The 22533-nt window shown below is 39.0% G+C and overlaps 1 protein-coding gene across 6 annotated transcripts in view; it reads right to left on the minus strand.

Annotated features, from left to right (window-relative positions):
• Nucleotides 1–3631: 3631 nt before the first annotated feature.
• LOC6506049 (phosphatidylinositol 5-phosphate 4-kinase type-2 alpha) overlaps nt 3632–22533 on the minus strand; it is a 36112-nt gene continuing 17210 nt past the window's right edge. For all 6 annotated transcript variants that reach the window (XM_044717736.1, XM_014904243.3, XM_032455777.2 and 3 more), the window contains 2 exons: nt 4547–4611; nt 3632–3774 (listed from right to left, as the gene is read on the minus strand). In XM_044717736.1, coding sequence (XP_044573671.1) covers nt 3658–3774; nt 4547–4611 — 182 coding nt within the window. In that variant the 3' untranslated portion in view covers nt 3632–3657. The remainder of the gene's footprint in view (nt 3775–4546; nt 4612–22533) is intronic.

The following is a 22533-nucleotide window of genomic DNA, read 5'->3' on the forward strand; positions in this document are numbered from 1 at the left end:
AATTATTATAGGTGGTTAAACAATATTTTCTTCAAGTAAATTGGACTCTTTAATCTCCAATTTGCAAAAAGTCATGGCTATCTGAAACTGTTTCCTTGTTCAAAACGTATCTATTGCAGGTTCAGCTTGTTTCGTAAAGCTTTACAGAAGTTGTAGAGAGCCAAGACTTTTTGAAAATATGAGATTAAAAACTTCAATTTAATTGAAGAAAATATTGTTTAACCACCTATATTAAATTCAATAAAATTATTTCGAGTTTTTCCTTAAATCCAAAATTTAAAAATGGTATGATCTACTGATTTCAATAGGAAAATAAAAATCTTCCATAAAAAAATGTTTGGGGAAAAATCATAGAAGACCAAAAATTAATGTAGAAAATCTGAGATTTCAACTTTGGATGAGTATTCCAAAGATATGGTACATAATTCAATATATGGTAAAATTTGATCAATTTCTTCTCTTAGGTGTACCGCGGAAACGGTGGGTGATAGAACCTATGTTTGTTCTGGACTTTGGTTCAGGGGAGCCTAAAGGTTATGGAGCAGGTAAAATTATGCCTGGAGGAAAAAAAAAGTTGGAAATTGTCGGGCTGTGCATTTTTTGGTGGCTGGGCCCAACAGAGTTGCATGGATACATAGAAAATTGTCCCAAATTAAGTTGATCCGATTAACAGTTTCGGAGATACAGCCAGAGAAATATTAACCTTATTATATTGATAATTATATTGAACTTCATCATGTTTCGGCGTAGTGTAGGTGGAGATTGGACATAGCTTAGAAAGCGATCAATGGATACAGCTTAGAAAGCGATCGCTTGTAGGTTCCAGAGACGGTCTTCAATGAAGCGAAGCGAACTTGTCCATCTTCTCCAGGATGTAAATCGATTATGCGACCCATCTTCCAATCGTTTCGGGGGAGCCGGTCATTCCTGATCACAACAAAGTCTCCGATTTGCAGGTTGGTTCGTTCTTGGCGCCATTTTGGACGTGCCTGTAACTGTGAGAGCCAGTCTGCGCTCTTAATGTATTGCCTTGGTCGCTAAACATATAAACACCGCGATATTAGCCTTATGTGTATGATGCCTGCGAAACCTGGAGGCCTTTTAGTAAAAAGCGGCTGTGTAGTCGACTTGTCCAGAGGGGGTTGACGCGGTGCAGCGGCAGATCCCCCATTAACTGTGAAGCCGACGTTGGGCAATGTTTTAAGCATTGGACAGATTATCGCATAACTCTTTCTACTGTTTTTCCTTCATTGATTATCCAGAATGTATGCCAAATGGTTGGAACAGTGAGTAAGATGCATCCGTGAAGGGTGTTCAGGTGTGCGTTTCTAATTAATAGGTCGGTAAAATTATGCGTTTTGGGTAAAATGACCGGCTTCTTCTCTGCTTGGGTCATATGTTGGGCGTTCTTAGTCGCCCTTTGACCCGCGACTCTGATCCCAGAGTCGTCCAAAAATGGACAAAGAGCCCTGAGGGCACTGTGCCGGGATAATGATTTATTTGGCTGGATTCGGCTGATCTCTGGATAAAAGTCTTCATTCTGCACCATCCTTACAATTTGGTGGAGAGTTTCTCGTAATTTTCCTACTCGAACTGCACCCGCAATACGAAATCGTTGAGGCGTGAGTTATGCAGATATCTGCGGACGTAAGCCATGACAAATAACAGTTTGTCATATGATGAGTAAGAAGTGATTAGTACATAGTCAACTGAGCAAACATGTGATTTGGTCGATTGTCTTCTTTGTTCTTGATTCTTTTCATGGAGTGGGAGTAGGTGTTCTTAAGCCAAAGATTCTCATCTTCCCGTAGCCAATCGGGACTCAACCAGACGTGTAGTTGATGTAGTCCGGGTTTTACCGCACTGGTGGCCAAGCTATCGACGAATTTTGAGATTCTTTCTTGTTTTTCGTCTTGAGCAAATTGACGGAGCACGCGTATGACTGTATACGTCGCAGATGCAGTCCCAAAATTGGCAGTAATTGGGCTGTACTCGGCATATTCGTTTGGATCGTTCCTCCATAAAATGCGTTGAAATTGAGCATCAACCTGGTGCATATCAATGCAGCGATACAATCGTTGGATAACTGCGGAAAACACATAACGATGTAGCCTCCATTTTCTGATGACTCCGCCCAAATCATTTTGTAGCGGTGGGCCGATGCATAATATAACGTTGAGGGATTTCCCATTCGAAGTGGTACATGATGCATCATATACTACCCGAACTTTTGTCATTGTGCTGTCTTTCATCACAACGGCATGGTGTGAGAGAGCACATGCTGCGAAATAATGTTAGCCCCTGGGAGTGATAACGTGATGTCGAGCTTCTGCAGTAATGACTTCAGAGAGTTGCCTAGGGCCATATACTACCCGAACTTTTGTCTTTTATCACAACGGCATGGTGTGGGAGAGCACATGCTGCGTAATAATGTTAGCCCCTGGGAGTGATCACATGAAGGCCAAAATATTCTTTGATGTTGGAGTGATATTGCTTTTTAAGATTGTTGTTTTTACATAGCCGATGTTCTAAACGATGGAACCTATTGAGTGCGATTTGGTGAGGCTTTCCGATGACATGTGAAGCCGTACCAGGTATTTTCCATTGGGTTGCCTGATGTGGGAACGCTTGAAATGATCTTCCCACCATTGTTCTGCTGTGTACGTCGTGTCCAAGCCAATTCGATTGATTCGATCCCTGTACCAGAGCATCCAAATTAGTTTGATGGCACCGAATAGTTACCTTGTGACCTTGTTTCATTGTTATGGCCAAATATGATCCAACCCAATTAAATGAGTTGAGCAATTGGTTGATTTGGAGCTCCTTTTCGCAAATCTGGCACCAAAAAATATGTTATTAGAATACACCGCACACCACACCCAATAAAGCGTCAATGCGACTTCGCCTTTTGAAAGTGGAAATTCCCTGAAGATGCCGAGAAGTGTCAACGTTGACATTGCTTCTTGGTAGATGAGATGTTAACGAGTTGAGGACATAGGCTGGTCGCAATAGATGATGAAATTGGGGGTCTGTCGCTCATGTAGCTTATGGAGAACTCTGTACTAAACCTACAGGTGTTCTTTGAGCTGTCACCGATCCCGGTGATCTGAGCTGTGAGTCGGTGATTCCCAGCAACTGAGCGGCACGTTCAGAGATTAAAGTGCCCTCCGAGCTAAGATCAATTAAGGCTCGAATAACCGCAGTTTGTCCGGTTTTGTTGTTGTAAACTTGTACTAATGCTGTGACCAACAAAATGGAACGAGTTGACTGAGCTGCAGTGACCATCAGTACTGTAGTGCAATATAAAGGTTGATTAGGATCGGGGCCTTCCATGGCTGTATTTTGAGCATCTGGTTTTGAGCTGGCATACGTCGTGGGGAAATAGAGCAGGGGATGGGGACGATGCCCGTCCGCAGATTTCTGCATAACTCACGCCACCCTCAACGATTTCGTATTGCGGGTGCAGTTCGTATAGGAAAATTACGAGAAACCCCCCCCCCCCCCCCCCCCCCCCACTACCAAAGAAATATTGTTTCTCGATGTTTCTTAAGCATTTGTATAATTTAAAAAATGTATGAGTAATATAATTTATTTTATGTAACCTAAATTAATTAATCTTTTACTTCTTAAATATGGAAAATACATGGTAACGTTAATTTATTCTATGGCTTTATCCATAAAGTCTAAGAAACGTTTTGCATATTGATCGGGATCGCATGTCGATATTCCATCCACATTACTCCCATATTTCACCGTTTTTGCTGCTTTGGCTGCCTGAAACAGAAAAATTTGATTCTATGAACTGAAAGCATTTAAATTGTTCCATATTAATTGTTACTATACAGTTACTAGTTATCAAGTGAAATAAAACAAGAAAGGAAAGCTAACTTCGCGTGAAGACGAAGTTGATATACCCTTGAAGTTAAAAAGCATTTTATAGTTTTAGATATATATATATCAGTTCGGATATAGTAGGCCTAACTTTATGAGAATTTCGTTATTTAATAAATAAATTTTTGAAGAAACAAAATTATTGAAAAAAATCCTTTTTTTTTAATACCAAGGTTTTGTCATTTTCGATCGTTCAGTTATATTGCAGTTAAAGGATATACCCCGATCCGATCCTAATGAAATTCAACAGATCCGATAATTTTGTCAAAAAGAGAATTTATATACATCTGTCCCAACCTTCCATCTTAAAAAACACCAAGTGAAGTCATTTTCGATCAATCCTGTATATGGCAGCTATAGGATATAGTCAACCGTTCCCGGCCGGTCCGTCTTATAAACTGCGTGGAAAGGAAAGAAGCATATGTGCAAAAATTTGATAGCTTCCGAACGCTTTAAAACTGAGAGGCTAGGTCTCTTGGAAACAGACAGACTCAGGGTATATATCGACTCAGGAGGTGATCCTGATCAAAAATATATGTACTTTATAGATGTCTCCTTTATTGCGTTGCACAGTTTTGACCAAAACTATAATACTCACTGCGACGGTATAAAAGGGTATGCAAAAATAATAGAAAAAAAATTACCCAATACTTACTTGTTTTTTTACGCCGTATTGAGTAAGAACGTCAATAATAGCTAGAAAGTAAATTTCTCGTTTTTCTGAAAATATACATAAATTTGTGATTTTTAGTATATGTTTTTGGGTTATATTCCTTGATCTGTTATTTATTTATCTATCTATAGATAGTTTATAGAAAGGCTGTGGGAAAAGTTTAAAATCGACATAGGTGGTGTCCTATAGATGTCTCCTCCAAAGGTATAAAAATGCTGTTTTTATACCCTTGCAGAGGGTATTAAAATTTTGGTCAAAAGTGTGCAAAACAGTGAAGGAGACATCTCCGACCCTATAAAGTATATATATTCTTGACAAGGATCAGCTCCTGAGTCGATATAAGCATGTCCGTCTGTCTGTTTCTACGCAAACTAATCTCTCACTTTTAGAGCTATCGAGTTGAAACTTTGCACACATCCTTTTTTTGTTTGCAGGCAGTATATAATAACGGCAAGGATCGGTAAACTATATCCTATAGCTGCCATACACCTGATTGATCGGAAATGGCATAACTTTGGTGTAGTAGCATCTAACTTAAAGTTAGATGGTTTGAACTTTCCATACATGTTATATTTGGCCAAAATATCTTATCTACAAAATTTCATAAGGATCGGCCGGCTATATCCTATAGCTGCCATATTACTGAACGATCGGAAAAGGCACAACCTTGATATTTTTCAAGATGCTGTTTAAAACATTTTTATTAGAATGGTTTGGTAAGTTGATTAATAAAAGTCTACAATAATGTGAGGGGAGGTATTTGGATCCCAATTAAGTCCCCTAAATGACGTCTGTTTTGAGCCATTGCGGAACCCATCAGTGACAAAAAATTTTAGCTCCAATACGTTAGTAGGGGTGGAGCGCACTTATTGTGCCGCCGATGCTGGCACTAAGTTATAATTGAACTACATAGGTGTTGCAAATGTGGAGTGATAAGTTTTTCAAAAAGCTTTGGAATTGCTGACAATTTAGAGATGCCTCTATAATTTGCGGCGTCGGATTTTTTCCCTTTTTTATGCAGCGGAATAATGAAGGATTCCTTCCACATAAGGGGATAGATCGAAGTTTCCAGCGATAGATTAAAGAGTTGCACAGAGCCCCGGCGCAGTTCTTCAGAACACAGCCTGGTACTCCATCAGGGCCTGGCGAATACTGGTCCTGACCTTAAGAAGATCCGATATCACACCACATTGATCAAAAGATAAACAAAATATAAGGTTGGCTGATTGGATATTATAAGTGTAAGGCCGAGCTGGACGGTGCTAGGTGAATACGTTGTTTGAAAAAACTGTGCCAAGAGATCGGCCATTGCCTGATCAGTTTTCGCATAAGAGTTCTCAAACGTAAGCAGTGGGGGAAAAGATACATGTTTACGCTTAGTGTTTACAAAGTTATAAAACTGCTTCGGATCCTGAGTAAACTGAATCCGGCAGCGGCGTATATACCTCCCATTCATTCTGCTATATGCACGGTGAAATTGGACCGAGCTACTAAGTATCTTGAATAACTAACTGTTCAGCCAGATAATTTATATATATTTAAAAGTCTACTTATGACGTTCTTTAAATTTAATAGTTGCCTTGTATACCAAGGCGGATTCGTTGAAGCGGATGGTTATTTCCACGGCACGGAAGCGTCGATAAATATGTTCAAGGAATGTAATAAAATTTTTGTAATGCGATGTTTATATCCTCGCATGTCAGTAGATCAGACCAATCAAATTCCAAAATAAACTTATTTAATTTCATAAAGTCAGCTTTTGAGCGATTTATTAAATTTGACTAGGGCGATATTTATATCGGTGCATGGCAAAGGTTTGAACTAATCAAATGAACTATTGAAGATTTTTAGGGTTTTGAAATGCAACCTTACGTATAAAATCACCGAGAATTCCTTGTAGGTCAGTAACCGACATAAAATTAACAACCGACTGAACATCAGACATGGAATGGCGGTTCAGATGACGGTGAAATATACAGTTGTATTTTGGACAACTGTAAGAAAATGTTTTTTATTTTTAATTTAGACTTTGTAGAATTACTGACTATTTTTATACAATTATAATGTTGATACATAATGCCAGAAAACTAAAAGAAAGAATTCGTTCATTACGGCAATAAAAAGGGTTTACTTGACATAAAAAACTTTATGGTGTCGGTGATGTCTCCTTCACTGCGTTGCACACTTTTGACCAAAATTATAATACCATCAAAAGGTTCGGGCGACTATATCCTATAGCTGTCTGTAACGCTACCAGCTTTTTGATAGCGGTCGCATCAAACAATTTCAAATTCCGGTTTATAATTTATTAAGGTAATTCCGAGCAACATAACCAAGTAGCGGCCCGTCCATAACAACTCCAAAATATGCAAGTAAGAACTAAGAGCTTGGGCGCAGAAGCTCCCAAAAGCGCATGCGCTACAAATAACAAAAAAGTGCATGTGAAACTGGGAGATAGATAGAGAAGATTAAACGCCGCTGCAGCTATACAAATTATCAATATCCTAATCGGCTTATCTGGTGGCTGCTTATCTCAACATCCTCCCCTATTAAAGAGTGGGCTTTTAATAATAATTCTGGAAGGGCAGCAAACACATCTTTGTAATGGATTATTCCACGGGTTGCGTAGTTGCATTAAGACGACTTTATTAAAAGCATTCGTCCCATCTAGGAATTGTGCAGGGTGAACAAAGCACCCCAACTTCTTCCAAACCTTTGACCATGCATTGCTCCCCCCAATAGACCAATGCGGGAATCGAGTTCTCCTAACGAGTGCAGGGGGTCCGGAACGTTGATTTTTCTCCTCTTCTCCTCTTTGGGCTACTGGGAGGCAGTGACCTATTTGGATTTGGCCAACTGACAATTGGTTGAAGAACAGGCTGGCTCCAATTAGCAAGTCCACACCCTGCGGTCTGTGGAAGTTGGGATCAGCCAGCGCTATGACGTGAGGAATCTTCCATTTCGAAATTTCAATTTTAAGGCTGGGCTGACAGTCGGCAATATGAGACACTATAACCGCCTCTAGGTTCGCACAATATGTGGCCGAGACCGGCGACCGCTACACAGCTTTTGGTGCGACGAAGCTGAAGTTGACTTGTCAGCCGCGATGAGATAAGGTGAACTTGTGAACCAGAGTCCAATAACACTCTGCAAGGCAGGAAGGCACCTGATCGACCACGGATGAGGATATTGGCGGTTGGTAGAAGCAATTCAGTAGGGCGATCCTGCGTCAAGACCGTGTTGATTGACTGAGAAGGTGGGGTAGAAACGGCAACACCAGCGGCGGAAACCAAGCCTCGTAGTGGTGGGGAATTGTTAGAGCTGGGCAGCTGCCCGCAATGGTGCAACAAAGCATGATGTCGGCGATTGCACGTTGGGCAACGGGCAGCTGAACATCCGCGTGCAAAATGACCATCCTCCAAACATACAAAGCAGCAGGTCAGCCGTCGCAGTTCGTCGTACCGTTGACTTATTGGCAAGGCAATGAAGCTTGGACATGTAGGAAGCGCGTGCGCCAAAACACCACACAGGGCGCATAGCTGGACGGGCGTTGATAATCATGCACGACGATCGGTTATTCGAAGATCTCCCTCGGTCCACTTGGTTAGCTGGTGGATGCGCAGCCAAAGAAAAGTCGACGCATTCAAGAGTCCGGCACCTTTGCTCCAAGAATCGTGCTCCAAGAAGACGGAAGGCTGTCGTTGTTTATGGCGAGAGTGTCTTCCCACTTGGCTTTTGTGGCAGGATCCAACTTCTGAAGGACAATCTGGATGAGCAAGCATCCTTGGATCTCGGCAGCTGATCCGGAACTCATGAGAGCCAGCATATGCCCATTGAAACGATCCGACAGCTCCCGCAACGTAGCAACAGAACCTGGCTCGACCACACGAAGCTGCAGGATCTCGTTAATGTGAGACTGGAAAATTAATCGCCGATTACTAAACCGATTGCGCAATAAGTCAAGAGTGACATCGTAGTTAGCGTCAGTAATTTCCAGCGCTCTCACCGTCTCCAAGGCTGACTCGCGCAGGCATGAAATGAGCCACCGGAGCTTTTCCATTTTTGTTAGGTGAGGATGGCTGTCAATGGTGGTCTTAAAAAGGGCGAAGAAATCCGGCCAGTCAACATAGCCGCCGCTAAATGTTGGCATCGGCAACGATGGCAAGGAGGGGGATGGCATGGGTGAGACACCGGCACCGTCGAGATGTGTGGAGTGGGCAGCGATTCTCATGGAGCGCTTGCATACCTCCACCTGAATGTGCACCTTCACATCAGTCGCCAGTTGCGAGAATGTCCAATACAGTACTCTCCTCCAACTCTTCTTGAAGCGCGGTGAACCGCTCACGCAAACGCTTCTCCACAGACTACAGCGCCATAATGGTGCCATCCTCATTCCGCGCTGCAGCCTTCACCCTATGATGAAGCGCCTCCATCGCCTGGCAGGTCACCTCTGCTCTTCTCCGCAGCATCCTTTCCCGGCTTGCGACAGCAAATCCAATAGTTCCACATCCAGACTCCATCCCGCAAATCTCCAGCGCGAGTGATGCAAATCGAAAAGCAAGAGAGGTTTGTTTTTTCGTACCGCAGTTTTTTCATTTTCTCGTGCAATCAAACTGATTGAACTTCGAGCGCGATCACGTCGGGGTCACCAATGTTGAGCGATCAGCGTTTTGATAGCGACCGAATTAAAAACAAGATTCAATTGTTTATATTCAATTTATTGAGCTAATTCCGCGCAATAAAAAAAATAGCGGCCCGTCAATAACAACTCCCAAAATACAACAAAAAGAAGAACCGCTTTGGCGCAGAAGCTCTTCCAAAGCTCCTAAAAGCGCATGCGCTACAAAATGACAACAAAGTTCATGCGAATCTGGGAGACAAAAGAGAAGATTAAATGCCGCTGCAGATAAACAAATTATTAATATTCTTATTAGCCTTAGGTGGCTGCTTAGCCCAACATCAGCCTTACGGAAGAAACGAACTTTATGAGATTAATGTGTAGACTTAAGGTCAATTAAGCTATTGTTTTTGATTAAAACCTCAAGAGTGGGATGATATGGATCCTCAGGGTTAGAAAGGGGCAAAGTTCTGGAAAGATTAATTCCAATTTGCCCGAGTGACATGTCGAACATGCCTGCAAAAAAGTCGTGGTGCGAGTTAAGCAGTACAGACGGTGAATTCTCAACACTAGACCACATGAGTTCTGGGATATTAAAGTCACCCAGTGAAGACATTATTTTTATAAAGATGAAGAAGATGAGGTGGAAGGTTGGTCAGTGGCTGTAACATTTGGGAGTTTTACTCCTACGGGTTTGGTAATTTTTTTCTTCACCGTACTTGGCTGATGTTCTTGGACGAAAATTTTCCCGGGCAAACCGGGAAACAAAAATGTGTTTCGATGGTAAGATCACCTGCCACCTTTGGTGCCACCGTAACTAATACTGCGGCATCTGGTTGATTACCCTGTTTGGTGACTGTTAAGAGAGTTTGAGTTATTGGGTCTGGTGATATTAGTTGAAGCGATGCCACAGAGGACATATCAGACAATTGCTTATTTAGTCTGAGATATTCGAAAGCCGAATTTTTCTCAGCTCCGGCCCTTGGGGTTTCCAGAGATATAAGCGGCTGCATAATTGTCGGCTGAGTAGGCTGAAGATTATTCGCCAAAAGCACATCATTAAAAGAGGATTTCTTACGCTTTTTATACTCATTTAGTTGTTAGACTACTAAACTGTGTATCGAGCGCACAGAGTTGGTCATTGATTTTATGAAAACCGCTAATCAACTCTTGAAGAATCCACTTTTAGTCTGTCTCATGAACGATCTCATTTCAACAACCGTCACAGTAAAAGTGGAGATTAAACCTACGTGAAAAAGCACCTAAACCGAGGCCGTTAACCCCGCACACTTACCGTGTAAAACGTTTTCACAGACCCAGCAAAGGATGGTAGGCGGAGAAGAGGGAATTGTCTTATTACAAGACCTCAATGCGCAGATAAGTTAAAATTTCATGACTATTATTAATTTAATTCATTAATATTTTTTGTTTTTATTATTGACGTACCTTGAACCAATGTACCAGGGGAACGAAAAAGGGAGATTAAAGAGAGCGGTTAGTGTGGGTATTGAGTGAGAATAGAAGCAACACCGTAAAAGATGAAGAAGCAGAGCAAGGCTATGTTTGGAAGAAAATTAATAAAATTATTATTTTACCTCGAAATATATCACTGCACACGCGAAGCGATACGGATGTTTGAAATGCAAAATTTTATTTTTATAAATGTAAATAAATAAAAATAAACACCGAAATGTTTTAAGTTAACTAATAAAATAATTGATAACAACGCACTGCTCACAAAAAAACACCGCTTTAAGATAAAGAAAGGAAGTGACTATTACTAAATCCATTTTTTATTTTCATTAAGTTTTTTACATTTATTAAATTTGACTAGGGCGATATTTATATCGGTGCATTGCAAAGGTTTGAACTAATCAAATGAACTATTGAAGATTTTTAGGGTTTTGAAATGCAACCTTACGTATAAAATCACCGAGAATTCCTTGTAGGTCAGTAATTGACATAAAATTAACAACCGACTGAACATCAGACATGGAATGGCGGTTCAGATGACGGTGAAATATACAAACCAAAAATGAATAACTTTTTAAACTTGTTTAAATATTTTCCAAATAAAAAAAATTGGTCTAGTACGTGTTGCCTAACCGATAAATCAAAAATTAATTGGTGCTAGATTTTTTTTTCATATTTTTTCGCGACTGTTTTGCAAGTTACACTTAACAAATATAATAATATATAATAAAATATAATAACAAATATATAATAAAAAATTTTGCATTTGCAATTTTGCAATTGCAAATTTAATATAGCACTTACTGAAATGCCTCTCAAAATGACACTAGATAGATCTGAACGGGATCAGTCGACTATATCCTATAGTTTCATAAAACTTATTTATCATAAATCTCATAACTTAAAAAAAAAAGTTTGGGACAAATTTATTTATTTATTACAAAAAACTGATAATTTGAATTAGACTAAGAAAAAATTTGTTGTCTGTTTTCATTGAGATTTATTGGATTGGTAGCAGACAGTTTAGGTTAATAAAGTGGATGCGGGCGATCTCAGTAGCACTTTCTATTTTACTAAAACTGAAAAAAAAAAATTCGTGTCTATTTGCGTGAAAAATGTTAGAATCCAATGAAATCAGTTTTTTTAAAGCACTTCTGTCGTGCTGAACAATTTTGACAAAAAGTTTCTAGAGAGAAGTCAATATAGACTTATACTAAAAGCTTAGGGAGGTGTAAATCCTCATGAAGTTATATTTGAGAAAATGAGGAAAAGATTTGAAAGACCCCATCATTCTATTATGCCATCAGTTAAATCATTTTGAGAATTCGGAAGGAAATATGCGTCATCATACAAATTGAATATTCTACTAAACAATAGGCCACGCATTATTTAGTTTTTACGAATACTAACACCAAGATGGAGGAAGATGGGGGAGAGAAGGGGTTATTAAATAAGAAAGTATCCACCGATGAACGTGCAGACCCTTGTAAAGGCTTGCAGGCATCCGGAACAATTGTAAGGCATCCGGAACAATTGTAAGGTCGATGCACGTTCACATATCAAATTTGACGGAAATTCGATTATGATCGGTGCGGGAATTAAATCAGGCGTTGTGAAGATATCCCGGCGTCAAGAGTGAAGCCGTACCTAACAAATTCAAAGACACCACCACATTTAATATGCGCCCAATTGCGATAAAGCCAACTGAATAATAACGAGTTACCTGTAATGGTATTACCAAACGTGCATTTCTTAGCTGTACATATAGGTTTATGATAAGTAGTTACCCACTGTGTAGAGGGAGTAAAAAGAACGAAGGACAGCAGAATCAAGTGGGGCGATGATGCAGCAAAATTTAAAGCACAATAATAAACTTTAAAGTGCAATAAACTAAATCGCGGCACAATTGTAGAAAAAATCAGTATGGAAATTATAGTTATAGTATAGATAAAGTATATAAAATTAGTTTATATGTAAATTCCATAAAAACTTAGAGTAGATCTTATATCACGGTATCACGGGATAAACAGAAACGTATTAAAAACGCATTCAGCAGCGATGACCGTTCGGTGATCAAATTGTACCATGTACCAAATTTCATAAAGATCGGATGATTTTTTGCCCATCTTTCGATCAAAGTGGTGTGTTATCGGATCTTCTTAAGGTTAAGCCCGTGTATTCGCCAGGCCCTGATGGAGTACCAGGCTGTGTTCTGAAGTACTGCGCCGAGGCACTGTGCAAACCGCTTGTTAAACTCTTTAATCTATCGCTGGAAACTTCGATCTTTCCCCTTATGTGGAAGGAATCCTTCATTATTCCGCTGCATAAAAAAGGGAAAAAATCCGACGCTGCTAATTATAGAGGCATCTCTAAATTGTCAGCAATTCCAAAGCTTTTTGAACAACTTATCACTCCACATTTGCAACACCTATGTAGTTCAATAATAACTCCGTGCCAGCATGGCTTCATGAAGCGCCGCTCCACCACTACTAACTTATTGGAGCTAACATCTTTTATCACGGATGGCTTCCGGAATGGCTTACAAACAGACGTCATATACACTGATTTCAGTAAAGCATTTGACTCTGTTAACCATTCGCTTCTTATAAGTAAACTCAGTCCTTTGGGATTCCCAACTGATCTTCTTATGTGGATTTCGAGCTCCTTATCAGGGAGAACCCAACGTGTTTTCTTTAAAGATGTTACCTCGCGTTTAGTCCGCGCCACATCGGGGGTGCCCCAAGAAAGCCATCTTGGACCCCTACTTTTTACTCTGTTTATTAACGACTTGCCCCTTGCCTTAACTAATTCACTTGTACTTATGTACGCTGATGACGTTAAGCTATGCCTTCAGTATAAATTCACTAGCGCCCAGTCTAGACTTCAATCCGATTTGGATAAACTTCAAAATTGGTGTTTAGCAAATAACCTAAAGCTTAATGGATCGAAATGTAAACTTATGTCTTTTTACTGATCTAGTCCACACCAGGCTATGTACTTTCTCTATGGGAACGCCTTAGAACGATTAACTCTGGTTAACGATCTAGGTGTCCTATTAGATTTGAAACTTAAATTTACCGACCATGTATCTACCATGGTTAATAAAGCTATGGGTGTGCTTGGTTTTATTAAAAGATGGTCAAAAGAATTTAATGACCCGTACATAACTAAAACGTTATATACATCACTGGTCCGTCCGATTCTTGAGTATGGATCGTGTGTCTGGAGTCCTCAATATGGAGTACACCAAGATCACATTGAATCTTTACAAAAAAACTTCCTTACTTTTGCTCTTAGGGGACTTAATTGATATGCAAATCTTTACCTCCCCTCTTATCATAGTAGACTTTTATTAATCAACTTACCATCATTAACAAATCGTAGAACGATGCTGGGTGTCATGTTTCTATATAATCTTATTTATGGAAATATAGACATCCAGCATTTATTAACACGCTTAAATTTTAACATTCCTGGTAGAAGGACCAGAAACTTTCGTCCTCTACTCCTCAGCCATTGTAGTTCCACATATGCCCAACACGATCCGTTCAGGGTACTATGTTCGGACTAAAATGGTCTCTACCACATCTTGTCACTTTGCTCTACTAACAATCTTAAATCGCTTATATTAACCGCCTTATCTGTGCAACACTCTTCCCCGTAATATCTTTCTCCTAATCCTCGCTTATCTATCTCGGATCTATTCCCGAGCCGTACGTTACGCTTCAGCGTCCCTCGGTCGGTTGGACGGAAGGTGGGCTGTACGTAAGCAGTGGGAACCGCGCAAAAAAAAAAAAAAAAAAAATTTTAATTCTATAGCTGTCATATAAGTGATTGGTCGGAAATAGCAAACCTTTAGTGTTTTTTAAGGTAGAAGGTTCGGACTATGTAGATTCCAACAACACAGTGCACTTGCATGGCATAACTTTGGTGTATAGCATATGGTGTAGTAGCATCTAACTTAAAGTTAGATGGTTTGAACTTTCCATACATGTTATATTTGGCCAAAATATCTTATCTACAAAATTTCATAAGGATCGGCCGGCTATATCCTATAGCTGCCATATTACTGAACGATCGGAAAAGGCACAACCTTGATATTTTTCAAGATGCTGTTTAAAACATTTTTATTAGAATGGTTTGGTAAGTTGATTAATAAAAGTCTACAATAATGTGAGGGGAGGTATTTGGATCCCAATTAAGTCCCCTAAATGACGTCTGTTTTGAGCCATTGCGGAACCCATCAGTGACAAAAAATTTTAGCTCCAATACGTTAGTAGGGGTGGAGCGCACTTATTGTGCCGCCGATGCTGGCACTAAGTTATAATTGAACTACATAGGTGTTGCAAATGTGGAGTGATAAGTTTTTCAAAAAGCTTTGGAATTGCTAAAAAAAATTCGTGTCTATTTGCGTGAAAAATGTTAGAATCCAATGAAATCAGTTTTTTTAAAGCACTTCTGTCGTGCTGAACAATTTTGACAAAAAGTTTCTAGAGAGAAGTCAATATAGACTTATACTAAAAGCTTAGGGAGGTGTAAATCCTCATGAAGTTATATTTGAGAAAATGAGGAAAAGATTTGAAAGACCCCATCATTCTATTATGCCATCAGTTAAATCATTTTGAGAATTCGGAAGGAAATATGCGTCATCATACAAATTGAATATTCTACTAAACAATAGGCCACGCATTATTTAGTTTTTACGAATACTAACACCAAGATGGAGGAAGATGGGGGAGAGAAGGGGTTATTAAATAAGAAAGTATCCACCGATGAACGTGCAGACCCTTGTAAAGGCTTGCAGGCATCCGGAACAATTGTAAGGCATCCGGAACAATTGTAAGGTCGATGCACGTTCACATATCAAATTTGACGGAAATTCGATTATGATCGGTGCGGGAATTAAATCAGGCGTTGTGAAGATATCCCGGCGTCAAGAGTGAAGCCGTACCTAACAAATTCAAAGACACCACCACATTTAATATGCGCCCAATTGCGATAAAGCCAACTGAATAATAACGAGTTACCTGTAATGGTATTACCAAACGTGCATTTCTTAGCTGTACATATAGGTTTATGATAAGTAGTTACCCACTGTGTAGAGGGAGTAAAAAGAACGAAGGACAGCAGAATCAAGTGGGGCGATGATGCAGCAAAATTTAAAGCACAATAATAAACTTTAAAGTGCAATAAACTAAATCGCGGCACAATTGTAGAAAAAATCAGTATGGAAATTATAGTTATAGTATAGATAAAGTATATAAAATTAGTTTATATGTAAATTCCATAAAAACTTAGAGTAGATCTTATATCACGGTATCACGGGATAAACAGAAACGTATTAAAAACGCATTCAGCAGCGATGACCGTTCGGTGATCAAATTGTACCATGTACCAAATTTCATAAAGATCGGATGATTTTTTGCCCATCTTTCGATCAAAGTGGTGTGTTATCGGATCTTCTTAAGGTTAAGCCCGTGTATTCGCCAGGCCCTGATGGAGTACCAGGCTGTGTTCTGAAGTACTGCGCCGAGGCACTGTGCAAACCGCTTGTTAAACTCTTTAATCTATCGCTGGAAACTTCGATCTTTCCCCTTATGTGGAAGGAATCCTTCATTATTCCGCTGCATAAAAAAGGGAAAAAATCCGACGCTGCTAATTATAGAGGCATCTCTAAATTGTCAGCAATTCCAAAGCTTTTTGAACAACTTATCACTCCACATTTGCAACACCTATGTAGTTCAATAATAACTCCGTGCCAGCATGGCTTCATGAAGCGCCGCTCCACCACTACTAACTTATTGGAGCTAACATCTTTTATCACGGATGGCTTCCGGAATGGCTTACAAACAGACGTCATATACACTGATTTCAGTAAAGCATTTGACTCTGTTAACCATTCGCTTCTTATAAGTAAACTCAGTCCTTTGGGATTCCCAACTGATCTTCTTATGTGGATTTCGAGCTCCTTATCAGGGAGAACCCAACGTGTTTTCTTTAAAGATGTTACCTCGCGTTTAGTCCGCGCCACATCGGGGGTGCCCCAAGAAAGCCATCTTGGACCCCTACTTTTTACTCTGTTTATTAACGACTTGCCCCTTGCCTTAACTAATTCACTTGTACTTATGTACGCTGATGACGTTAAGCTATGCCTTCAGTATAAATTCACTAGCGCCCAGTCTAGACTTCAATCCGATTTGGATAAACTTCAAAATTGGTGTTTAGCAAATAACCTAAAGCTTAATGGATCGAAATGTAAACTTATGTCTTTTTACTGATCTAGTCCACACCAGGCTATGTACTTTCTCTATGGGAACGCCTTAGAACGATTAACTCTGGTTAACGATCTAGGTGTCCTATTAGATTTGAAACTTAAATTTACCGACCATGTATCTACCATGGTTAATAAAGCTATGGGTGTGCTTGGTTTTATTAAAAGATGGTCAAAAGAATTTAATGACCCGTACATAACTAAAACGTTATATACATCACTGGTCCGTCCGATTCTTGAGTATGGATCGTGTGTCTGGAGTCCTCAATATGGAGTACACCAAGATCACATTGAATCTTTACAAAAAAACTTCCTTACTTTTGCTCTTAGGGGACTTAATTGATATGCAAATCTTTACCTCCCCTCTTATCATAGTAGACTTTTATTAATCAACTTACCATCATTAACAAATCGTAGAACGATGCTGGGTGTCATGTTTCTATATAATCTTATTTATGGAAATATAGACATCCAGCATTTATTAACACGCTTAAATTTTAACATTCCTGGTAGAAGGACCAGAAACTTTCGTCCTCTACTCCTCAGCCATTGTAGTTCCACATATGCCCAACACGATCCGTTCAGGGTACTATGTTCGGACTAAAATGGTCTCTACCACATCTTGTCACTTTGCTCTACTAACAATCTTAAATCGCTTATATTAACCGCCTTATCTGTGCAACACTCTTCCCCGTAATATCTTTCTCCTAATCCTCGCTTATCTATCTCGGATCTATTCCCGAGCCGTACGTTACGCTTCAGCGTAATACAACAAAAAGAAGAACCGCTTTGGCGCAGAAGCTCTTCCAAAGCTCCTAAAAGCGCATGCGCTACAAAATGACAACAAAGTTCATGCGAATCTGGGAGACAAAAGAGAAGATTAAATGCCGCTGCAGATAAACAAATTATTAATATTCTTATTAGCCTTAGGTGGCTGCTTAGCCCAACATCAGCCTTACGGAAGAAACGAACTTTATGAGATTAATGTGTAGACTTAAGGTCAATTAAGCTATTGTTTTTGATTAAAACCTCAAGAGTGGGATGATATGGATCCTCAGGGTTAGAAAGGGGCAAAGTTCTGGAAAGATTAATTCCAATTTGCCCGAGTGACATGTCGAACATGCCTGCAAAAAAGTCGTGGTGCGAGTTAAGCAGTACAGACGGTGAATTCTCAACACTAGACCACATGAGTTCTGGGATATTAAAGTCACCCAGTGAAGACATTATTTTTATAAAGATGAAGAAGATGAGGTGGAAGGTTGGTCAGTGGCTGTAACATTTGGGAGTTTTACTCCTACGGGTTTGGTAATTTTTTTCTTCACCGTACTTGGCTGATGTTCTTGGACGAAAATTTTCCCGGGCAAACCGGGAAACAAAAATGTGTTTCGATGGTAAGATCACCTGCCACCTTTGGTGCCACCGTAACTAATACTGCGGCATCTGGTTGATTACCCTGTTTGGTGACTGTTAAGAGAGTTTGAGTTATTGGGTCTGGTGATATTAGTTGAAGCGATGCCACAGAGGACATATCAGACAATTGCTTATTTAGTCTGAGATATTCGAAAGCCGAATTTTTCTCAGCTCCGGCCCTTGGGGTTTCCAGAGATATAAGCGGCTGCATAATTGTCGGCTGAGTAGGCTGAAGATTATTCGCCAAAAGCACATCATTAAAAGAGGATTTCTTACGCTTTTTATACTCATTTAGTTGTTAGACTACTAAACTGTGTATCGAGCGCACAGAGTTGGTCATTGATTTTATGAAAACCGCTAATCAACTCTTGAAGAATCCACTTTTAGTCTGTCTCATGAACGATCTCATTTCAACAACCGTCACAGTAAAAGTGGAGATTAAACCTACGTGAAAAAGCACCTAAACCGAGGCCGTTAACCCCGCACACTTACCGTGTAAAACGTTTTCACAGACCCAGCAAAGGATGGTAGGCGGAGAAGAGGGAATTGTCTTATTACAAGACCTCAATGCGCAGATAAGTTAAAATTTCATGACTATTATTAATTTAATTCATTAATATTTTTTGTTTTTATTATTGACGTACCTTGAACCAATGTACCAGGGGAACGAAAAAGGGAGATTAAAGAGAGCGGTTAGTGTGGGTATTGAGTGAGAATAGAAGCAACACCGTAAAAGATGAAGAAGCAGAGCAAGGCTATGTTTGGAAGAAAATTAATAAAATTATTATTTTACCTCGAAATATATCACTGCACACGCGAAGCGATACGGATGTTTGAAATGCAAAATTTTATTTTTATAAATGTAAATAAATAAAAATAAACACCGAAATGTTTTAAGTTAACTAATAAAATAATTGATAACAACGCACTGCTCACAAAAAAACACCGCTTTAAGATAAAGAAAGGAAGTGACTATTACTAAATCCATTTTTTATTTTCATTAAGTTTTTTACATTTATTAAATTTGACTAGGGCGATATTTATATCGGTGCATTGCAAAGGTTTGAACTAATCAAATGAACTATTGAAGATTTTTAGGGTTTTGAAATGCAACCTTACGTATAAAATCACCGAGAATTCCTTGTAGGTCAGTAATTGACATAAAATTAACAACCGACTGAACATCAGACATGGAATGGCGGTTCAGATGACGGTGAAATATACAAACCAAAAATGAATAACTTTTTAAACTTGTTTAAATATTTTCCAAATAAAAAAAATTGGTCTAGTACGTGTTGCCTAACCGATAAATCAAAAATTAATTGGTGCTAGATTTTTTTTTCATATTTTTTCGCGACTGTTTTGCAAGTTACACTTAACAAATATAATAATATATAATAAAATATAATAACAAATATATAATAAAAAATTTTGCATTTGCAATTTTGCAATTGCAAATTTAATATAGCACTTACTGAAATGCCTCTCAAAATGACACTAGATAGATCTGAACGGGATCAGTCGACTATATCCTATAGTTTCATAAAACTTATTTATCATAAATCTCATAACTTAAAAAAAAAAGTTTGGGACAAATTTATTTATTTATTACAAAAAACTGATAATTTGAATTAGACTAAGAAAAAATTTGTTGTCTGTTTTCATTGAGATTTATTGGATTGGTAGCAGACAGTTTAGGTTAATAAAGTGGATGCGGGCGATCTCAGTAGCACTTTCTATTTTACTAAAACTGAAAAAAAAAAATTCGTGTCTATTTGCGTGAAAAATGTTAGAATCCAATGAAATCAGTTTTTTTAAAGCACTTCTGTCGTGCTGAACAATTTTGACAAAAAGTTTCTAGAGAGAAGTCAATATAGACTTATACTAAAAGCTTAGGGAGGTGTAAATCCTCATGAAGTTATATTTGAGAAAATGAGGAAAAGATTTGAAAGACCCCATCATTCTATTATGCCATCAGTTAAATCATTTTGAGAATTCGGAAGGAAATATGCGTCATCATACAAATTGAATATTCTACTAAACAATAGGCCACGCATTATTTAGTTTTTACGAATACTAACACCAAGATGGAGGAAGATGGGGGAGAGAAGGGGTTATTAAATAAGAAAGTATCCACCGATGAACGTGCAGACCCTTGTAAAGGCTTGCAGGCATCCGGAACAATTGTAAGGCATCCGGAACAATTGTAAGGTCGATGCACGTTCACATATCAAATTTGACGGAAATTCGATTATGATCGGTGCGGGAATTAAATCAGGCGTTGTGAAGATATCCCGGCGTCAAGAGTGAAGCCGTACCTAACAAATTCAAAGACACCACCACATTTAATATGCGCCCAATTGCGATAAAGCCAACTGAATAATAACGAGTTACCTGTAATGGTATTACCAAACGTGCATTTCTTAGCTGTACATATAGGTTTATGATAAGTAGTTACCCACTGTGTAGAGGGAGTAAAAAGAACGAAGGACAGCAGAATCAAGTGGGGCGATGATGCAGCAAAATTTAAAGCACAATAATAAACTTTAAAGTGCAATAAACTAAATCGCGGCACAATTGTAGAAAAAATCAGTATGGAAATTATAGTTATAGTATAGATAAAGTATATAAAATTAGTTTATATGTAAATTCCATAAAAACTTAGAGTAGATCTTATATCACGGTATCACGGGATAAACAGAAACGTATTAAAAACGCATTCAGCAGCGATGACCGTTCGGTGATCAAATTGTACCATGTACCAAATTTCATAAAGATCGGATGATTTTTTGCCCATCTTTCGATCAAAGTGGTGTGTTATCGGATCTTCTTAAGGTTAAGCCCGTGTATTCGCCAGGCCCTGATGGAGTACCAGGCTGTGTTCTGAAGTACTGCGCCGAGGCACTGTGCAAACCGCTTGTTAAACTCTTTAATCTATCGCTGGAAACTTCGATCTTTCCCCTTATGTGGAAGGAATCCTTCATTATTCCGCTGCATAAAAAAGGGAAAAAATCCGACGCTGCTAATTATAGAGGCATCTCTAAATTGTCAGCAATTCCAAAGCTTTTTGAACAACTTATCACTCCACATTTGCAACACCTATGTAGTTCAATAATAACTCCGTGCCAGCATGGCTTCATGAAGCGCCGCTCCACCACTACTAACTTATTGGAGCTAACATCTTTTATCACGGATGGCTTCCGGAATGGCTTACAAACAGACGTCATATACACTGATTTCAGTAAAGCATTTGACTCTGTTAACCATTCGCTTCTTATAAGTAAACTCAGTCCTTTGGGATTCCCAACTGATCTTCTTATGTGGATTTCGAGCTCCTTATCAGGGAGAACCCAACGTGTTTTCTTTAAAGATGTTACCTCGCGTTTAGTCCGCGCCACATCGGGGGTGCCCCAAGAAAGCCATCTTGGACCCCTACTTTTTACTCTGTTTATTAACGACTTGCCCCTTGCCTTAACTAATTCACTTGTACTTATGTACGCTGATGACGTTAAGCTATGCCTTCAGTATAAATTCACTAGCGCCCAGTCTAGACTTCAATCCGATTTGGATAAACTTCAAAATTGGTGTTTAGCAAATAACCTAAAGCTTAATGGATCGAAATGTAAACTTATGTCTTTTTACTGATCTAGTCCACACCAGGCTATGTACTTTCTCTATGGGAACGCCTTAGAACGATTAACTCTGGTTAACGATCTAGGTGTCCTATTAGATTTGAAACTTAAATTTACCGACCATGTATCTACCATGGTTAATAAAGCTATGGGTGTGCTTGGTTTTATTAAAAGATGGTCAAAAGAATTTAATGACCCGTACATAACTAAAACGTTATATACATCACTGGTCCGTCCGATTCTTGAGTATGGATCGTGTGTCTGGAGTCCTCAATATGGAGTACACCAAGATCACATTGAATCTTTACAAAAAAACTTCCTTACTTTTGCTCTTAGGGGACTTAATTGATATGCAAATCTTTACCTCCCCTCTTATCATAGTAGACTTTTATTAATCAACTTACCATCATTAACAAATCGTAGAACGATGCTGGGTGTCATGTTTCTATATAATCTTATTTATGGAAATATAGACATCCAGCATTTATTAACACGCTTAAATTTTAACATTCCTGGTAGAAGGACCAGAAACTTTCGTCCTCTACTCCTCAGCCATTGTAGTTCC

The sequence above is a fragment of the Drosophila ananassae genome, assembly GCF_017639315.1.
Source record: "Drosophila ananassae strain 14024-0371.13 chromosome 4 unlocalized genomic scaffold, ASM1763931v2 tig00000061, whole genome shotgun sequence".
NCBI lineage: Eukaryota > Metazoa > Arthropoda > Insecta > Diptera > Drosophilidae > Drosophila > Drosophila ananassae.